This window comes from Sminthopsis crassicaudata, chromosome 4, assembly GCF_048593235.1.
Source record: "Sminthopsis crassicaudata isolate SCR6 chromosome 4, ASM4859323v1, whole genome shotgun sequence".
NCBI classification, from domain to species: domain Eukaryota; kingdom Metazoa; phylum Chordata; class Mammalia; order Dasyuromorphia; family Dasyuridae; genus Sminthopsis; species Sminthopsis crassicaudata.
Genome location: NC_133620.1, coordinates 277,483,069 through 277,501,816, shown reverse-complemented (window position 1 = coordinate 277,501,816; position 18,748 = coordinate 277,483,069). Strand labels below are relative to the sequence as shown.

Sequence of the window (18,748 nt, the reverse complement as noted above, 5' to 3'; positions counted from 1 at the left end):
TGGGAACTGATGATGCAGGTCATTCCTAATGCGAATTGGCTCTCTCCCTCCTGATCCATCCCTGGGGCAGACAAGAGAGTCTGTAAATTCTTAGTCTGGGAGACGTGGGGGGTAGTTTCCGTACAGTGAGGACCACCCCGACTGTTACGTCTCTCTGAGTCCCTGAGCCTCATCTGCAGGATGGTGTGTGTCTTGCTCCCCAAGGAAGTCTGGATACAAGTTCTGGCTGTGACCCTGCTGGTGCTGAATCCCCAGGTGGCTGCAGGCAGACACAGCCCAGGTAGGTCCAGAGCAGCAGCTCCCCGCAAACCTCAGGTGGGGCCCAGGGAGCATCCTTCTCTCCAGGCCCAGACCAGAGGAAGCCCTTGGGGCCGGATGGTGCTCAGGGAGATGGGCAGTAGGGGAAGCCGGTTTTCAGGCTCCTTTGGCCTGCTTCCTGTCCCTGTTTCCCTGAGGGTTCTGGGACTTGCTGCAGCTCCCCTCCAAGAGCTGAGAGCTCTAACCAGTCTATCAGGAATATTATCAGACACCGCCACCTTTCAGGCTCTGGGCTACAGCTAAGGACGGGAAGAAAGGCCAAGTTCAGGCCCTGCTCTCAGTTCAGCCTCACAGGGAAGACAACAGGACTCTAGAGATAAGATATTTACGGGACAGATGGCACAGCGTCCCAGAGGGAACCAGAGGAGGTCAGGGAAGGAGCCGAGGTGGGAGTCGAGCTCGAAGTTCCCCTGGGAAGTCAGAGGCCCAGGTGAGGAGGAGGAGCGTTCTGAGCAGGAGAGGGTCAGAGAGCGCCCGAGGGGGAGAGGAGAAATGTAAGGGAGGAAGAACAGGTCAGTCTTGGATAGCAGCGCTGGGCTGGGGGCGGGGCTGGGAGGTGGAGTTTAAGGAGGACGGAAGGGGGGCAGGTTGTGGGGGCCGTGAAGGTCGAGCAGAGATTTTGGGTTTGGTGCAGGCGTGAGAGGGAGTCCCTGAGAGCTTTAATTAGGGGTGACGTGGTCAGGACCGCCAGGGTCTGCTCCTCCTGTCTCAGCTTCCCCGTCCTGCCGTGCGCCTCCACGGAGTCTGCCTCGTGTGCTGGGAAGGTTTCCAGTTGGTGTTCCTGGGGAGCAAGGGCAGACTTTCCTGCACCAATTTCCCAGGGACAATTCCGGGGCCTCAGGGAGGCTGCAGAAGGTGGGATCGCCCTGGTTTTCATGGATGACATCGTGGAGGAGGAGCAGGAGGGTGCTTCCATCTGGTACTGTGAGGATGGTTACAGGGCTGGGCTGGAGGGACCAAGGACCGGCCCAGGCTGGCTTGTCTCCTGTCTCCGGGAGCCCTTGGCAATACTCTGAAAAGAGAGGTGTAAGCCCAATGCTCCCCTCCCCCCTCCCTGGAGCAGCCCCCATCCTTCGGCCCTCTCGGGTCCCCGCTGCTGCTGCGGCTCTCCCTGGAGCCCCAGTCTGCATGAAGGGGCCGCTGCCATGACCCGGCAGGGGGAGGTCCTGGGCAGGGGGGAGCCTGGGGTGGGACACAGTCCTCCAGAGGATGTAAGTACTGCGGGGGGGCATGAGAGCCCCGGCACTGCCCACGTTGTGTCCCTGCGGCCTGGCCCGGCCCCTGGGGTCCCGCCCTGCCCTAGAGCTTCCCCAGGAACCTGCAGCCCCTTGGAGCTTTGTCTCCTCCTGCCCCGGGGGAGAGGATGCCGAGTCACAGCCACTGTGCAGGGAGAGAAGGGGCCTTCTGGAGACAGGGTGTCGGGCCTGAGCAGGGAAAGCCCGGCAGTGGGACCGCCCAGGCCCAGCAGGGAGATGGCAGCTCAGCCAGGTGACAGCCCCGGAGCCCAGGGCTATCGGCCTGTGTGCAATGACCGGGTGCTGCCCCCGGGTGGGAGACCAGCCAAACTGCAGCACATTTAAGTAGCCTCGGAGTTAGAAGTCGTCCCACTTTTATCAAGCTTTTCCTACGTTTTCCCTTTGTTACCTCTGGGGACACGAGAAAGATACAAGTCCCCGGGGATGCCAGAGTGCAAACGGATGTGCACAAATGAGTCATTTTCAGAACAATGAGGCAATAACGGCAGAGGGAAGGCACTAAATTGGGGGGACTGTGGAGGGCTCCTGCAGCTTCTAGACTGTGGGTATTGTTCCCACCTCTGGGGGCGTGACTGACTGAGGAGCATGGGAAACAGTGGTTTCTTATCGGTCAGGGTTGGATTTGTGCACCTGGGGTACACACCTGCACGTCCGGTCACGGGAAACTCCCTGAGGGAAAACGGGTCGTGAACTGAACGAGCCGGAGAAGCTCTGAGGGAGAAGGTGGGGTCTCAGCTGGGACCGAAGGAAGCTGGAAGCCCCGAGCCAGGGGCGAGGAGGGAGAGTCCCAGCCACGGGGAGACGAGAGGAAATGCCCGGGGCTGAGAGAGGGAAGCTGGATCCCAGCGGGGGGAGGGAGGGAGGAGGGTCCTGGAGGTAACCGGAGCCACCGGAGGTTACTGAGCAGGTGGGGCCTCGGTCAGATCAGAGCTGGGGAAGAGTCATTTGTCTTCTGAGTGCTCTAGATGGGGAGCACTTTCATCACTGGTGCTCTGGAATCATGGCTGGTTATGGCAGAGTTACTGAGTCTTTCAAAGATGTTTCTCTTTGCCATATTTTTATTGTGTCCATTGTCCTTCTGTCTCCAGTCACTTCTTTCTGCATCAGTTCATACTGTCATTCAGCCATCAATCAACATTTACGAAGCACCTACTATGTGTCAGGCACTGTGCTGAGTACCGAGGAAGCAAAAAGAGACAAAAGCCAGAGCCCAGTCTGAGTGCTGGGGAGCATTTATTAGTGAGAGTTCGGATGTCCAAGAAAAGGGGCATCTGAAGCATTTCTAGAAGGAAAGTCAGGGTGAGGAGGTTCTTTGCTGTGTAGAAGGACCTCACCAGACCTGAGCCAGATGGGATTCTCTGCAGGTGATTGTCACCTTCTTCTCCTTCCTTCCCCAGGCAGACACCTGCACCAAGGTCTGCACTCACTGCCCCCCTCCTCTCCCTCACTCCTCAGTCTGACTCCCCACCTCACTGCCCTCTCCCAAGTGACCCAAGAGCTCTCTCTCCATGGCCAAAGAGGACGATCTTTTCTCAGGCTTCATCCCCCATGAACTTTCCACTGAATCTGACACTGTCAGCCACCTTCAGCTCCTGGGATTCTCTCCTCTCCGGGATTTTGGGGCTCTGCTCTCTCCTGGTCTCTCATCTGTTCGCTCTTTCTCAGTGCCCTACAAAAGTTTCTCATCCCCATCATATCCCCCAAGTGAGGGTGTGTCCCAAGGCTTTCTTGTCTCCTCTCTGTGACTCCATCCGCTCTCACAGAGCTAATTCCCATCTCTGCTCAATGACTCCTAGATCTGTTTCCTGCCTAAGTCTCTGCCCAGCACCACCTGCTGCCTCCTGCTTGTTTCAATCTGGATGTCTCTGAGCTCCCTTAAGCACATATTCAAAACCGAACTCACTGCTTTCCCCCCAAACCCACACTTCTTCCACACTTTTCTATTCCTTTATTTATTGTTTATTTATTTAGTTAAAGCTTTTTATTTTCAAAATATATGCATGGATAGTTTTTCAACAGGGGCCCTTGCAAAACCTTGTGTTCCAAATTTTCCCTTCCTTCTCCCCACCCTCTCCCCTAGATGGCAGGTAATCCAATATATGTTAACTATATTGAAATCTGTTAAATCCAATATATCTATACATTATTTATATAATTATCATGCTGCACAAGAAAAATCAGATCAAAAAGGGAAAAAATGAGAAAGAAAACAAAAAGTAACAAATAACAACAAAGAGTGAAAATGCTGTCAAACTTTTCCATTCCTAATGAGGATAATACAATTCTTCTAGATTCGTGGTCCATGACTCTGGTTTTCTCTTCAATTCCTTACTCTGCCTCCCCCCACAGTGTCCCTGCCATAGCATCCCTTACATGTGGCGGATGAGAGATGAAATAACCAAGGAAACAAATGTTTGCGTTTCTGAGCATCTGAATTCATTAAGCAATGTCTGCCAGTGACTCAATAAGTCAGGACCAGATCTCCTCAGCTTAGGGCTGGACTCCAATAGAGGAAAAATTGTTTATCAGGTAAGAGCCATGAATTTTAATTCACTAAAAAAGAAGCAATACAACATTAGGCCACTTGAATTCTAATTGGAGGAAAGATTAGGACTTTCCAAGTTGCAAGGGGAGAGCAAACAGGTGCAATTCCCTGAAATCAGAACAAGAGGCCCTGCTTTTCCCCAGGTATCTGTTAACAAAGGAACTTGGGACCAATAACTGATTGATCAGGATGGGGCAGTTTCCAGATAAATCATATTCCATTTGTATAAGTGTCTACATATACGTGTACCGATGTAAAATTGTGAGAAGACTCTCTGCCTCAGTCTCTGGATCTGCTCCGTTTCTGCTCTGCAGAACCCAGGGCCTTTGTTAAGGGTCTCTAGGCAGCAAGAAGAGGGTGGCCATCCCCCCAGGCACTGTGCAAACATGAAATAAGGTTTCCTTCCTGTCATTTCCCACAGTGGAATACAATTTTCTCACAAGACAGAAATTAGACTCTACCCACAATGGAACAGAAAGGGAACTGAGCTAGCCCCAGAAGTGAGTCACAGGGTGGGATGAAGAGGGTGGGACACTGGGCAGAGATAGGTTTCTCCTCTCTTCTCTACAATGCTGAGGTCGGTTCAAGAGAGAGAGAAGAATTCGCCTTCTCAATGCTGTGTTAAACCAAAGTCTTTATTGATTAGGAAAGGGACGCCACAGCGTCTGCTGGAAATGAGCTTCCAGGCAGAAAAGCCTTACTGCAAAGAGTAGAATTTTGGAGCTTCATTTTATACACACACAGGATCATGAAACAGAATTTGTATCTGAAAAAGACTTTTCTGCTTCTAGAGGATATGGAGAAGTTTGATGTCAAAGGGGTTTCTCTGGATACTGTAAGTCCTCCGAAGTTTGTGTAAGAAAGGGATTTTTCTCTAGAGGAAGTAAGATTTTGCTGGTCATTTACATACTGGGCTGTCTGCTTTTCTTCCTCTTCATCTCCCCCTCAGACAATGAGCACAAGTTCTTCTGGGAAAGGGTCACCTATCTCAATCTAGCTGCTTCCTGCTGGAAATGGGCGTAGAAGTGGGGGAGGAGGGGAGACTGGGGATCTGAAAGCGACAGCTGCAGCGTCCCACGGATGTGGAGTTTGTACATCAGCTGTCCCAGGATCCTCAGGTCTTAAGAGAAGCTGGAAGGTAGCAGCTCGGAGCCTGGAGGAAACAAATCTCAGGAGCAATCTGAAAATGCAGGGACCAAACATGAGCAAAGGGACAATAACCAGAAGAGGAGTTAGTATGGGGGCCAGTAGAGACCATATCCAGGAACTCCACCCAGAGGAGGAGTTGGGGGGGGGGGGGAGAAGCTGCTGTGGATGTCTGGCGTCCAGGCAGCTTTCTGTAGGATTCTCTCAGAGCACAGCTCAACTTTCCTTCAGTTGTTACTGTACATACAGCAAGGGGTGTTGACTAAAGCCCAGACACCTCCCCTGAGGCAAGAAGATAATCTAAAGCCATAGGATTCTCTAGGACCATTTCTGCCCAGGAGTCAAGAGATTCCTGGATCTCCCTCAGAGAAGGAGCCCTTTCCCTGACAAATTGTTGATTGTGGCTGTCAGATGAGAGAGGATGTTTTCATGTTCCAAGTACCCCACAGGGAAGTAGTATTCCCGCCCCTTTTTCCAAATACCACAGAGCATTCTCCCCAAATCCCCATTTATGTCTCCTCAGGGCAGGGGTTTCTGCATCTAGCACAGGCATTGTACACTGTAAAAGGGCTGACTGAATAAGCTAAGGTACAAGACCCTAGTGTCTGAAAGGGTCAAGCACCGGGTGGAGAGAATCACAGGAGGGGAGGGTTCTGACCTGGGGTGTCTCTCTTCTCGGCCCCTGAGTGGTTCTGGAGGATGGGGAACTTAGCAAAGAAAAGCAAACCCCTAGGTGGGCAGAGGGTTCCAGAGGCGAGATTTTGAAGCCGTCTCCTGGGGCCTATGGATGAGCATAGTCACAAAGCCTTCTATCAGTGGGAGTGTTAGTTTTCAGAAGGTTAAGCAGCAGCTTTAAAGAAGGAGGCATAGAAGCTGTTGCCAGTATAATCTCAGAATGGGTTTCCCACGGTCACTTTATGAGGGGGTGCATAATGAACAGTGTGCCTGCCCTGGGACCCTTTCACCCAGCTGGTACAAGCCGCCGAGGTGACACTGGGGCAGGCCTGAGAGAGCTCAGGCTCTCTGGCACCCGGGGTTGGTGGTACAGGTCAGTGTCCCTACGGCGGGGATAGGAGCCCGGCCATCCTGGGGAACAGTGACATCCGCTGTCTCTATAGTGGGGGGAGAGTGGATGGGAATCCTTCCCAGCCAGACAGCGGGGGCAGCGGGGGCAGAGTAGTTCCCCTGGGGGTTAGCTAACACAAAGGGGTGGCATCCAGGGAGGGGGTCGGGCACGTGGGACCTTTGCAAGGAATGCATTGGGCCCTGTCTGTGGGCCACCCTGGGGATGGTGATGACACCCCCAGTCCCCCCAGAGTCCCCTTGTCTGACCAGGAAGTTGTCTCCCCAGTGTCGAGGCCCCCAGAGTGAGACCAGGAAAGCTGGAGAGAGAGCAACAGGAGTAGAGCCCTCACAACGAGGAAGGAAGGAGATTAGGGCGAGAGCCTTCTTTCTCCAGCGTTTGTCCAGGAGACTTGCAGAGCAGAAACTTCAGGTCCTCCGTGGGCTCCCAGGAGTACTCTGGGGTATCTGAAGGAGAGGTAACAGAAGCAGCATGTTTAATTCTAGGAATATGAGTCCAGCTGGGGGCCCTTCCAGCTTAACTGCGGTGGGAGTGGTTGGAATAACCTGGTACTGGCCTTTCCACTTTCCACCCAAAGGGTCGGCTGCCTGGGGCTTCCAGGTTTTCAAATACCCCACATCTCCTGGATTGACGGGGATGGGGTTGGGTGTGAGGCTTCCAGGGGCCTAGGGACGTGCTCATTTGCATACTCAGAGAGTGCCTTTTGACATGCACCCAGCTGAGTCAGGAACTGAGTGCTTCCCTGCAGATCAGAGTCTATCAGGATGCGGGTCTGAAGGAAAGGCCTCCCAAGCAGAAGTTCAAAAGGACTTAGTTTAATAATTTCCCCGGAGCGATTCTGACTCTCAGGAGCCCCAGTGGGAGATTCTTTATCCAGTCCTCCCTGGTCTCCAAGCAGAGTTTAATCGGGACCCTCTTAAGTGTGTGATTCATTTTTCTGCCTTCCCAGAGGCTTGAGGACGCCAGGCAGAGTGAAGATGATAGGAGAGTTAAGTGCCCTGGCTCCCCGTGAGTCACCTGAGAGATGAAGGCCGGCCATTGCCATTCTGCAAAGAGCGGGCAAGACAAAGCACAGAATGATCTCCTTCAGCAAGTGTTTAGATACCTTGGGCTTCCTCAGTCCTGCAGGGAAAAGCTTCCACCCAAGTGGTAAATGTATCAACAAATACCAAAAGCAGTTTAAAACCTCTACAGCGGGCGTATGTGTGAAGTCTGCTTCGCCTCCTCACCAGGTCCGGCCCCTCCTCGGGACTGGCTTCAGGAGGGGGCGGGGCTTAACAGCTCCCTAGGATTCCCCTGGGCACAGACTGGGCAGGCCCCCACACCTGTTTGTTTCCCCCAGCTTGTGACCAGAAGAAACTCACCAGGGAGTGGAGAGCCTTTCTCCCCCTGTGCCTGGCCTGGTGGAGACCAGACATCAGTTTCCAGACTCTCCTCCGGGATTAAGAGGTGGTCTGAGAGTGTCTGGAACCACCTGGAAGGAGAAAGACTGTATCCCCTTTCCTTGGCTAAAGCCGTTTCCCTCGAGCTGTAGGGCAGAACAAAGGGGTCAGACAACTGGAGAATTAAAGGAGCCACAGTCAGGGGTGAAAGAGCAGCAGTTCTGGCAGCTGAATGTGCCAGCCTGTCTCCCTCAGCCTGAGGTGACTCTCCCTTCTGGTGCCCCTCACAAAATGTGACGGAGCCCTCACGGACAGCTTGCAGTAGGTGCAGAATTTCTCCCGCATGTTTAACCAGCCCCTTTCTTTCCAGATAGCTCCATGAGCATGCAAAACATGAAAAGCATATTGGGAGTCAGTGTAAATAGTGACTCTCCTCCCCTTCCCCAGTTCTAATGCCCCGGTTAATGCTATGAGTTCAGATTTCTGAAGTTCCAGGGGGCAATGACTCGGCCTCCAGGGTGTTGTGAAGAGATCCCACTGCACCACCCGCCTTTCTCTCCCCATTCTGGAGAAGGCCAGACCCGTCTGTGAACCACTCCCTGTCCGGATTCTCAAGGGGGATCTCCCTTAAGTCAGGTCTGCTGGAGTAGACAGAACAACCATGGACAATAGCTCCCAATGGAAAGACGTCAGGGAGAAGAGTGGCAGGACTTAAAGTGAGGCAGACTCGGAGAGACAGGTCAGGGGTATCTAACAGGAGGGCCTGGTACCCAGTGAGCCCCCTGCTGGAGAGCCACTGATGGCCTTTGGCTTCTAGAGTGCTTTGGACTGTGGGGGGATTAGGACCTCTAAGGCTGGCCCAAGGTTAGTTTGGAGGCTTCCTCTCTCAGCAGGGCTGAGGCAGCCACTGCTCTGAGGCAGGAAGGTCATCCTGGGGAAGCCGAGTCCAGCTTCTGTGAGAAATAAGCCGCAGGCCTGGGATCAGGTCCTAGAGACCGAGTGAGAACCCCCAAAGCCCGTCCACGCCTCTCATCTACATACAGAGGGAAAGGTTTCTGTGAATTAGGCAAAGCGAGGGCCGGGCGGAGGTCAGTTTGGCTTTCGGTGTTTTAAACCCTTAACTTGCTCTGGTCCCCATTCAAGAGGAAGGTTATCAGGACCTTGAATAGACTCATAGAGGGCTCTGTATTCCAAAATTAGGGATCCATATTCTACAGAAACTGGCGGTGCCTAGAAAAGTTCGCAGCTGCTTCTTTGAGGCCGGAACTAGGAGGCTTAAAATAACCTGTTTCCTCTCCTCTGTTAGAGATCGAGGGTGAGATGGTGACCCTAATAGTTGACTGACTGACAGGCAATGTGGGCCTTCGTAGGGAGACCCTGTGTCCCGTGGCGCTAGAAAGTTTAGGGTCTTTGTGGTCGCTGTCAGGGACTCCTCTCTGGGGGGCCGCAGAGTAAGATGTCATCAACATATTGTAAGAGACTGCTGTCTGGCAGTTTAAGATGTGGTAAATCTCTTGCCAGAGCTTGCCCAAACAAATGCGGGCTCTCACAAAAACCCTGGGGCGAGACAGTCCTAGTGAATTGACGGGGAAGTTCCTTGGGCTTAGCCCATTCAAAAGCAAAAAGGAATCTTGAGTCCTCATGCAAAGGAATACAGAGAACCGCATCTTTAAGGTCCAGGGTGGAGAACCATTGTGTATCCCCTGGGATCTGAGGAAGAATGGTATATGAACTCGGCAGGATAGGATGAATGGGAACAACAGCTTCATTACAGGCCCTCAGGTCCTGCACTAGGCGGTAATCTCTGGCTTTGTGACAGAAAGAATCAGAGAATTACAGGGGGAGTGACAAGGAAGCAAAAGTTTATATTTAAGGAACTTGTCTAGTAGAGGCTGTAATCCCATCCTGTGTTCCTGCTTAATCGGCATTGGCCCCTATGAGGAAATACTCTGGGATCCCACAAGTCAATGAGGGCTGGGGTCACATGCGGGGCTCCTCCGGGGATACCCTGGTCCCCCACGGAGGGGTCTGTTTCCTCCCAGATTTCACAGGGAATGTGGGAGGGTCTGGGGAGGAGCACAAAGAGATTATCTGGAGGCTGAAGCAGAGAGAAATGAGCTCCCCGTTTTTTCATTAAATCCCTGCCTATCCATGGGCTGGGACAGGAAGGGATAATTAGGAAAGAATGTGGAAATATGAGGTCTCTGAACTAGAATGGCAGGGGGAGGGTTTCCAAACAATTTCTATGTCTCCCCTCAATTCCCATCAGTTTTTGGGGGAGGGGCGAGCGATACCCCAATGTTCGAGCAAAACCAAAAGAGAGGCCCCCTACTGAAAAGGAACGAAATGTGCACACCTGCCACATCCAAGATCACCCTGGGCTCGGCTTCACTGATGGGAGAAGAGGGGCCATAGCCGGGCCCGGGGCCCTGTCACTCCAGGTCTGAAGGGGTCTGGAGGGCAAGCCTGGGGGCCGTAGTTCTCCCCTTCTCTCCACAGTCGCTCTTCCAGTGTCCTTCCCATTTGTGTCGGGGGAAGGGCCCAAAGGGCGGCTCCTCCTGGGGCAATTCCTAGCCCAGTGGCCGTGTTGATTGCATCTGAAGCACAAACCTTGGGGTCCATTGGAAATGGTGCAGCCAAAATCTGGGCCTGCTCCTTATTCGGTGCTGTCTCTTTTCAGTCTCCCTCTCCATCCCTGTTATTAGATACCCCAAAGGCGACTTCTCACAATTGATTCATGGGAGTCTGGGGTCCTAGAGCCAATTTCTGCAGCTTTTGTTTTATATCAGGGGAAGATCATTAATAAAATGCATGCCAAGGACAGGAATCCCCTCTAGAGAAGTGGGGGCAGATTAGTGTATTTCCTAATAGCCTCTACAAGGAGACCCTGAAATAAAGCAGGATTCTCATCAGCTGCCCGGGTAACTTCTCTCAGCTTATTGTAATTCACTTGCTTTTTTTCAGGCCTTCAGTGAGACTGGTTAGGAGATGATCCCCCTTCTCTCTGTCACCACTCCCCTCCTGATAGTTCCACCCAGGGTCTGCCAGGGATACACCAATGGCCCCTGCCTGATATCTCCCAGGAGAAGAGGAAGCCAGGGCATCAGCAAACTTCTGGGCCAGGTCCCAGATCTTCCTTTTCTCCTCTAGGGTACAAGAAGAAGATAGAATATGTAACATCCCCCCAGGACAGATGGGATTGGAGTGCAATAGCCTTGAACCCTCAATAAACTTGGTGGGATCCTCAGAGTACCTGCCTAGTTTCTCCTTAATCTGGGAAAGATGTGACATGGAGAAAGGCATCTGCTCTCTAAGCCTCCCCCCCCCCCCCCAGCTAGCCCCTTCCCTCAAGGGGAAGAGTTTAGAGGGCTGGGTTCTCCAACACTGGAATTTTAGAAGGAGAAGGTACATCAGGAACCAGAGCCTTAGGGGAGGCAGAGAGGTCAGAGGTCGGGGTCTGAGAAAGAGAAGGTACCTCAGGAACCAGAGCCTTAGGGGAGGCAGAGAGGTCAGAGGTCAGGGTCTGAGAAGTAGAAGGTACATCAGGAACCAGAGCCTTAGGGGAGGCAGAGAGGTGAGAGGTCGGGGTCTGAGAAGGAGAAGGTACATCAGGAACCAGAGCCTTAGGGGAGGCAGAGAGGTGAGAGGTCGGGGTCTGAGAAGGAGAAGGTACATCAGGAACCAGAGCCTTAGGGGAGGCAGAGAGGTGAGAGGTCAGGGTCTGAGAAGTAGAAGGTACATCAGGAACCAGAGCCTTAGGGGAGGCAGAGAGGTGAGAGGTCAGGGTCTGAGAAGTAGAAGGTACATCAGGAACCAGAGCCTTAGGGGAGGCAGAGAGGTGAGAGGCCGGGGTGTGAGAAGGAGAAGGTACATCAGGAACCAGAGCCTTAGGGGAGGCAGAGAGGTGAGAGGTCAGGGTCTGAGAAGGAGAAGGTACATCAGGAACCAGAGCCTTAGGGGAGACAGAGAGGTCAGAGGTCAGGGTCTGAGAAGGAGAAGGTACATCAGGAACCAGAGCCTTAGGGGAGGCAGAGAGGTGAGAGGTCGGGGTCTGAGAAGGAGAAGGTACCTCAGGAACCAGAGCCTTAGGGGAGGCAGAGAGGTGAGAGGTCGGGGTCTGAGAAGGAGAAGGTACCTCAGGAACCAGAGCAGAGAGGTCAGAGGCCGGAGCTGCAGCTAAGTCAGGTTCTGGAGAACGGGTAGAAGGGGAAGGCTGGGAGGCAAGGCGGCCTGAGGAGGAGGTGGGAGGTGGCAGGAAGAGGTAAAAGGAGTCTACTTCTCCTCCGAGAAGGACTAAACATTTTGGCATTACCAGAGTCCAGCTCGGGCGGAGAGGAGGGCTGAGGGGTGTGGGATCCGTGATCCCCCTGTTGGTAAGGGGGCGGCTCAGGAGGCGTTAGGAGGGTCCTGCTGAGCGCTGCCAGGGGAGGCAGACGCCCCTTGCACCCCCAAAGGAGTGTAGAAGAGAGGGTCATTCCAGGGATCACCGTCCATCTCTAGTTCCTCTGTAGTAAAAACCGCAGTTTCGGATCCTGGGAGAGGCCCATAAAGGCCCGAACAGAAGGAACTTCATCCCTGTGCCTCGTTTTCTGCAAAATAAGTCTAATTCCCCAACAGCAGTGAAAGTGACGGAGCCGGCATCGGCCGTGTGTCCCGTCTGTCTAACTTGTACTGAGCCAAACCGCACTACAAAAGTGAAGGAGCCTTTTGGATTTTGAGCCTTTGAGGCCCAATTTGTCCCTCTTTCCCAGGAGAGGGCCCAGTGGTGAATCTTTAGGCACGGGGGAGCGGAGCTGACCCACTTTTGCCACCGCACAGGCCCGAAACTTCCCGACTCTACAGCTCGACCTTTAGCAGCCGTCTCTGTCAGCTCCAGCAAATGGTTCTCCTTTAATTAGGGGGCAATTTGTGCCCATTCAGGAATCGTTTGCACCCAGCCTCCCGAGCCCAGCGCTCCTCAGAGCTACCCAGCTCCCGGCCGCTCTGGCCCAGCTCCCGGGGACGGTAGAACGGCCCCCGCTGTAGAGGGAGACATTTGCCGCCCAAGGAAGAGGTGGGGCGCTGGCCAGAGACGGCTTTCTGCTCTCTTCTGCGGGAGACGACGCTCCTTCTCCACGCCGTGTGAAAGCCTTTAGTGATTAGGAAAGGGACCCACAGGGCGGGCAGTGAGCTTCCAGGCACAAAGGCCTCACTGCAAATAGAGGCTTGGCGCTTCATTTTGTACACACGCAGGATCATAAACAGGATTTGTACTTGAAGAGACTTTTCTGCTTCCAGAGGACGCGGAGAAGCGTGTATGTCAGAGGGGTTTCTCGCTGTCTCTAAGTGCTCCGAAGTTAGGGTGAGAAGGATTTTCTGCAGGGGACATTCACATACTGGGCTGTCCGCTTTTCTCCCTCCTCGGAGTCGGTGGGCGTCCCTCAGTGCGTACTTTCCTTTGTGCTCAGAGGCCCCCGGAAAAGCCGCAATCCTCCCAGCCAGACTGTGGTGAAGGCCGCCAATCACTCTCCCCGCCTCCCCTTTTCTCTTCCAGAACTAAGCATCCGTTTCCTTAAGAGCAAATCTAAGGCACTGCTCTCTTCAGGGACTGACGGCTCCCTGCCGCCGGGAGCTGGGTCTAAATGCAATGAGGCTGAACCGGGGTCTAGTGGCAGTTCGGGGCACAGGGACTCAGACAGAGCTCCCCTGCAGCCCCTTTGGGGGCCAGGATACAGAGCGGGAGGGGTCGTGGGGGGGGGGATCAGAGATCCTGGTAACCTCCCGGGATTGTCGGCCCCAGGCTGGGGGGCTGAGCGGCCGCGGTGAGCCGCAGACAGTTCCGGCTGAACCTGAAGGTCCGGGCTCCCGTCCTCCCTCCATTCCCACTTTGTGGTGTGACCTGGGGAAAGATGCTGGCGGTCTCTGGGCCTGGGGGGGCGGGGCTGAGCCTGTGCAGGAAGAGGTGGCGGCTGTGGGCGGGGTCTCAGGGTCAGGCCCAGACTGAGGTGTTGGGTTAGGGGAGGGGGAAGGGAAGGAGTGTGTCATGGCTGACCTGCCCGGGGTCTCCACAGAGCACTTCACCAAGGAGTTTAAGTACGAGTGTTACTTTGAGAACGGGATAGAGCAGGTGCGGCTTGTGGTGAGACACATCTACAACCGGGAGGAGTTTGTCCGCTATGACAGCGACGTGGGGAAGTACGTGGAGGTGACGGAGCTGGGGCGGGGCATTGCCGAGTACTTCAACAGCCAGAAGGAGAAACTGGAGCAGAGACAGGCCGAAGTGGACACTGTGTGCAGGCACAACTACGGGGTATCTGAGCTCTTCTTAGTGGGCAGGCGCGGTGAGTGTGCTCCAGGGAGGGGAGGGAGCTGGGGAGGAGGCAGGAGGAGAAGTGAGTGGGGAGGGGTCATAGGAACAGAGGCAGCTACAGAGACCCCAAGAGCAAAGGAGAGACTGGGGGAGAGCGGGGACACAGGAGGAGGAAAAGGAAAGAAGAAGAATGGGGGAGGGTCGGGATAGGGGAGACAAAGGGGAGAATGACTGGGGGTCCCAAGGACAGGAACAGAGGGGATGGGGGGGGGGCCGCTAGAAACCCAGCTGGCTCTGACCTCCTTCCTCCGGATGGGACAGAGTGCCCGGGGCCCCGGGCGGGGAAGCCCGGGGGAGCCCTCATGTAGAATTTCTCCATGCACTGATGGCATTTCTGAGGGGAGGGGAGACTGAGGCAGGGGAGGGGCGGGGCCAGGACAGGGGCGGGGCCAGAGGGGCGGGGCCGGGAAGCCTCTCTGGCCCCTCCCTCAGGAGCTCCTCCTTCCTCCAGTCCAGCCCCAGGTGACTGTGTATCCATCCAAGATGGCCGCCCCGGGACAGCACAACCTGCTGGTGTGCTCCGTGGGCGGCTTCTATCCCGGGGACGTCGAGGTCCGCTGGTTCCTGAATGGGCGGGAGGAGACGGCCGGCGTGGTGTCCACGGGCCTGGTGGGCAATGGAGACTGGACCTTCCAGACCCTGGTGATGCTGGAGATGACGCCCTGGCGGGGAGACATCTACACCTGCTTCGTGGAGCACTCCAGCCTTGAGGGAGCCGTCCTCGTGGACTGGAGTGAGAGCGAGCTCCCCCTCCCCCGCTGCTCTGGGACCCCCTCAGTGTCCCGGCCTCTGTCTGCCCCACGGGGTGCTGCCCCCTTCCCCAGCACAGCCGCAGCGGCCGCAGAACCGGGCACGCCGGGGGCTTGTCTCCCTGGGACCGAGATCAGCCCGAGAGCCCTTCCCTCTGGGCGGGGGGATGACGTCAGTGCCCGAGCTGCCACTTCCGAGTCCGGAGGGGCTCCCCCTGCCTCCCCTGGACAGGACTATCTTCTCGGGCTCCCCGCACCCCCTGCGCGGTTTGACCCTCGGTGTCTCCCCTCCCAGGAGCCCAGTTTGAGTCTGCCCAGAGTAAGATGCTGAGCGGAGTCGGGGGCCTCGTGCTGGGGCTGATCTTCCTGGGGGTCGGCCTCATTGTCCACAAGAGGAGCCAGAAAGGTGAGAGACTGTGGGGGAGCCTGAGCCCCGCCCCGGGGTCTCCTGCGGGCAGAGAGGGGCCTGGGCTGGGCCAGAAACCTGCCCGGTCAGGGGGAGAGGGGTCTGGCCCAGCTCCTCCTCCCCAGGGCTCAGGGGTCTTAGGGAGTCCTGTATCAGCAGAGCCGGGCCTGGGAGGGGTCTCAGGACCAGCCCCGCCCCCCCCAGCTGTAGAGGGAGTGCTCCCTCCGAGCAGTGTCAGCAGCTGTAGAGGGAGTGCTCCCTCTGAGCAGTGTCAGCAGCTGTAGAGGGAGTGCTCCCTCCCAGCAGTGTCAGCAGCTGTAGAGGGAGTGCTCCCTCCCAGCAGTGTCAGCAGCTGTAGAGGGAGTGCTCCCTCCCAGCAGTGTCAGCAGCTGTAGAGGGAGTGCTCCCTCCGAGCAGTGTCAGCAGCTGTAGAGGGAGTGCTCCCTCTGAGCAGTGTCAGCAGCCCCTGTGCCACGGGGCTCAGGTCCCTTCCGGGGCTGAGATTTCCATTCATCTCTCTGTCTCCTTCCTTTCCCAGGAAATCGGGGGTCACAGCCAGCAGGTAAGATGCTCTGCCAGGTGCTCACAGCATAGTCTGTGTCCCGGGGGACCGAAAGCCAAGGGGACGGAGGGGAACAAGTGGTTCTGTTGGTGGCTCAGACCCACGTGGGGTCTAATGTGACTGTTCTCTGTCCTCTGCAGGGCTCCTGAGCTGATCCCCGAGGCTGTGTCCCCGGAGCTGCTGCCCCCCTCAGCTTCCCCCTCAGCCTCCCTCTCATCCCCCCTCTCAGCCCCCCTCTCAGCCTCCCCTCAGCCCCCCCCTCAGCCTCCCTCTCAGCCTCCACTCAGCCTCCCTCTCAGCCTCCCTCTCAGCCTCCCCTCAGCCTCCCCTCAGCCCCCCTCTCAGACCCCCTCTCAGCCTCCCTCTCAGCCCCCCTCTCAGACCCCCTCTCAGCCTCCCTCTCAGCCCCCCTCTCAGCCCCCCTCTCAGCCTCCCTCTCAGCCCCCCTCTCAGCCCCCCTCTCAGCCTCCCTCTCAGCCTCCCTCTCAGCCCCCCTCTCATCCCCCCTCTCAGCCCCCCTCTCAGCCTCCCTCTCAGCCTCCCCTCTCATCCCCCCTCTCAGCCCCCCTCTCAGCCTCCCTCTCAGCCTCCCCTCTCATCCCCCCTCTCAGCCCCCCTCTCAGCCTCCCTCTCAGCCCCCCTCTCAGCCCCCCTCTCAGCCTCCCTCTCAGCCCCCCTCTCAGCCCCCCTCTCAGCCTCCCTCTCAGCCTTCCTCTCAGCCTCCCCTCAGCTTCCCCCTCAGCCTCCCTCTCAGCCTCCCCTCAGCCTCCCTCCAGCCTCCCCTCAGCCTCCCCTCAGCTCTCTCTCAGCCCCCCTCTCAGCCCCCCCCTCAGACTCCCCTCAGCTCCCTCTCAGCCCCCCTCTCAGCCTCCCTCCCAGCCTCCCTCTCAGCCCCCCTCTCAGCCTCCCTCCCAGCCTCCCTCTCAGCCCCCCTCTCAGCCTCCCTCTCAGCCTCCCTCTCAGCCTCCTTCTCATCCTCCCTCTCACATTTGGGGGCCCCTGCTGTGGCCAGAGCTCCAGGACTTTAGTCCCCCTGACCCCTTCCCCAGATTATCTCTTTCCCTGCACCTTTAACTCTTCAGAACTCTAGGGAATTTCCCAATAGCCACAGAGACCCCCCTTTACCTTCTTTCTGTACCGGGTTTTATCATTTTTGTCCCTTGAGCCTCCCCCATAACTAGGAGGCTGAGAATCAGCTGGGACCTGGTGACACAGAGACAGAGTGGGGGCCAGAGGGAGGAAGCTTCAGCCCTGGGCATCCCTAGCCTCTGTCACAGTGAGAAATGCCTCCAGAGGTGACATTGCCGTCCACACCTGGGGCCTCTTGTCCATTTCCTTCCATGATTCCTGCAGAGCCGATTACCCAGCATGCTTCTGGTCTTCATTTACATTTCTTGACATTAAATGGAGACAGTGTCCCTCGGGGTGTCTGCCCAGGAATCCGTAGCTTTCCCTGGGTGATGCCCCCTCATTCTGCTGACGTTCTCTCTGGTGACTTTCCTTCTGTCACTTCTGCTCCGTTTTTCTTTCATGATCTGCTGTAACCTCTGGTTCCCTCTCATGTCCCTCTCCATCAAACTCTTAATAAATTAAAGTTTGAGTAATACCTTTTGTGTTTATATTATATTCATTGCTTAGCATAGACCCTTCCCCCTTTAGCTTTCCCTCATAAGAACATTTTTACTCGAGTTCACAATAACCATCACATAGATCCCATCTATCTAAATGTATATGTGTGATAGAGCGGCTCAGTCTCCCCACTTCTTCCCTGAGATGTTTATTTTCTCTTTTCTGTGGACAAATTGGATAAGTATAATGACGTAACTTTCACCATCATTTCCCTCATCCCCCGTTTTTTAGTTTTTAGGTTTCTTTCCTGGTTCTGCTTACAATGTCAGCGCCACACCAAAAACCGAATCACTTCCATGTGAATTGTCTTAGGGAATCCCAATGATCCCCTGGCAGGAAAAGGTACCAGTCGCCCAGGCCGAGCATTCAGACACAGCTGCGGTAAACTCCACTGGCCACATTGTTCCAGTGCCCAGTGTGTGCTTGCCAAAAAGACTCTTCTGGAGAACTCACGCAGGGCAAGGGCTCACCTGGTGATCAGAGAGGTGACACAAGGAGTCTCTTCATAACTTTAGAAGTGATTGCAGGACAGTGGGAGGCACTGGCACTGTACTGATGAGGGTACTATGAAGAGGTCAGGCAGGAATGGGTGGGCTTCCTTCTCTTCTGCTTGAGTTCTGAATGAAAGAATTCTTTAAACCCAGAGGCTGTAGTTAAAAAAAGGGGGGTGTCCTTTATTATTAAAGAAACAGCAAGAGGGACTGTCTTGGAGGGCCTATCTTTCTCAAGGGAGTGATCTGCAAAAAGTCATTTTTTTGAAGACCCATTTTATGTTCGAGTCTAAGGGAAGGCCCAAGTAAATGTGAAATCTTGCTGGGGGTTGTGACTTCCCCCAAGAAAGCTTATCTTGCTCTGAGAGAATGGGAGACCATTTGGGTTTGTAGATGAAAGAGCATTTTTTTTTTGTAATTTTACATAATTTTACAGAGCTCACTCAGGTCACACAGAGTTCACTCTCAACATCTACCCCCTCAAGCAATAAGCTTGGAACAGGGAGGAGGGTCTCAGGTCTTCTGAAGCCACTTTATGCTGAGAGGGGTCTTAGAGCTGGCCCTAATTTAATTAGGGGTTGTGCTTGAAGGAGAGAAATGAGATCTGAAAACAGCAGCTGCAGCACCCAGTGAGTGATATTATGTTTGCCCATCAGTTGTCTCATGATCCCCAGTTTGCAGGAGAAATTGGAAGTTTGCAGCTTGAAGCCTCCAGGAAAGAAATCTTACGAGCAGTCTGAGAATGCAGGGGCCAAATATGAGCAAAAAGCTAATAATCCGAAGAGGAGTTAGTACAGGGACCAGTAGGGGCCATATCCAGGAACTCCACCC

The 18,748-nt window shown here is 55.1% G+C and overlaps 2 protein-coding genes across 3 annotated transcripts in view; both read left to right on the top strand.

The window, feature by feature from the left end:
• LOC141566416 (HLA class II histocompatibility antigen, DRB1 beta chain-like) overlaps positions 1–17,403 on the top strand; it is a 94,674-nt gene extending 77,271 nt beyond the window's left edge. Inside the window, exon 7 of the transcript XR_012489304.1 lies at positions 16,098–17,403. The gene's annotated coding sequence lies outside the window, so the exon portion shown is untranslated. The remainder of the gene's footprint in view (positions 1–16,097) is intronic.
• Positions 66–17,403, top strand: LOC141566415 (DLA class II histocompatibility antigen, DR-1 beta chain-like). 2 transcript variants are annotated; one of them, XM_074310903.1, is made up of 6 exons: positions 66–280; positions 13,782–14,051; positions 14,532–14,813; positions 15,125–15,235; positions 15,774–15,832; positions 16,665–17,403. In XM_074310903.1, exons 1-5 carry the CDS (start codon positions 181–183, stop codon positions 15,827–15,829), a joined length of 819 nt encoding a protein of 272 aa, XP_074167004.1. In that variant the 5' UTR covers positions 66–180; the 3' UTR covers positions 15,830–15,832; positions 16,665–17,403. The 2 variants fall into 2 exon arrangements, with proteins under 2 accessions (XP_074167004.1, XP_074167005.1); XM_074310904.1 differs by lacking the exons at positions 66–280; positions 16,665–17,403 and adding exons at positions 960–1,237; positions 15,938–16,051 and having other exon boundaries at positions 15,774–15,797.
• Positions 17,404–18,748: the final 1,345 nt, after the last annotated feature.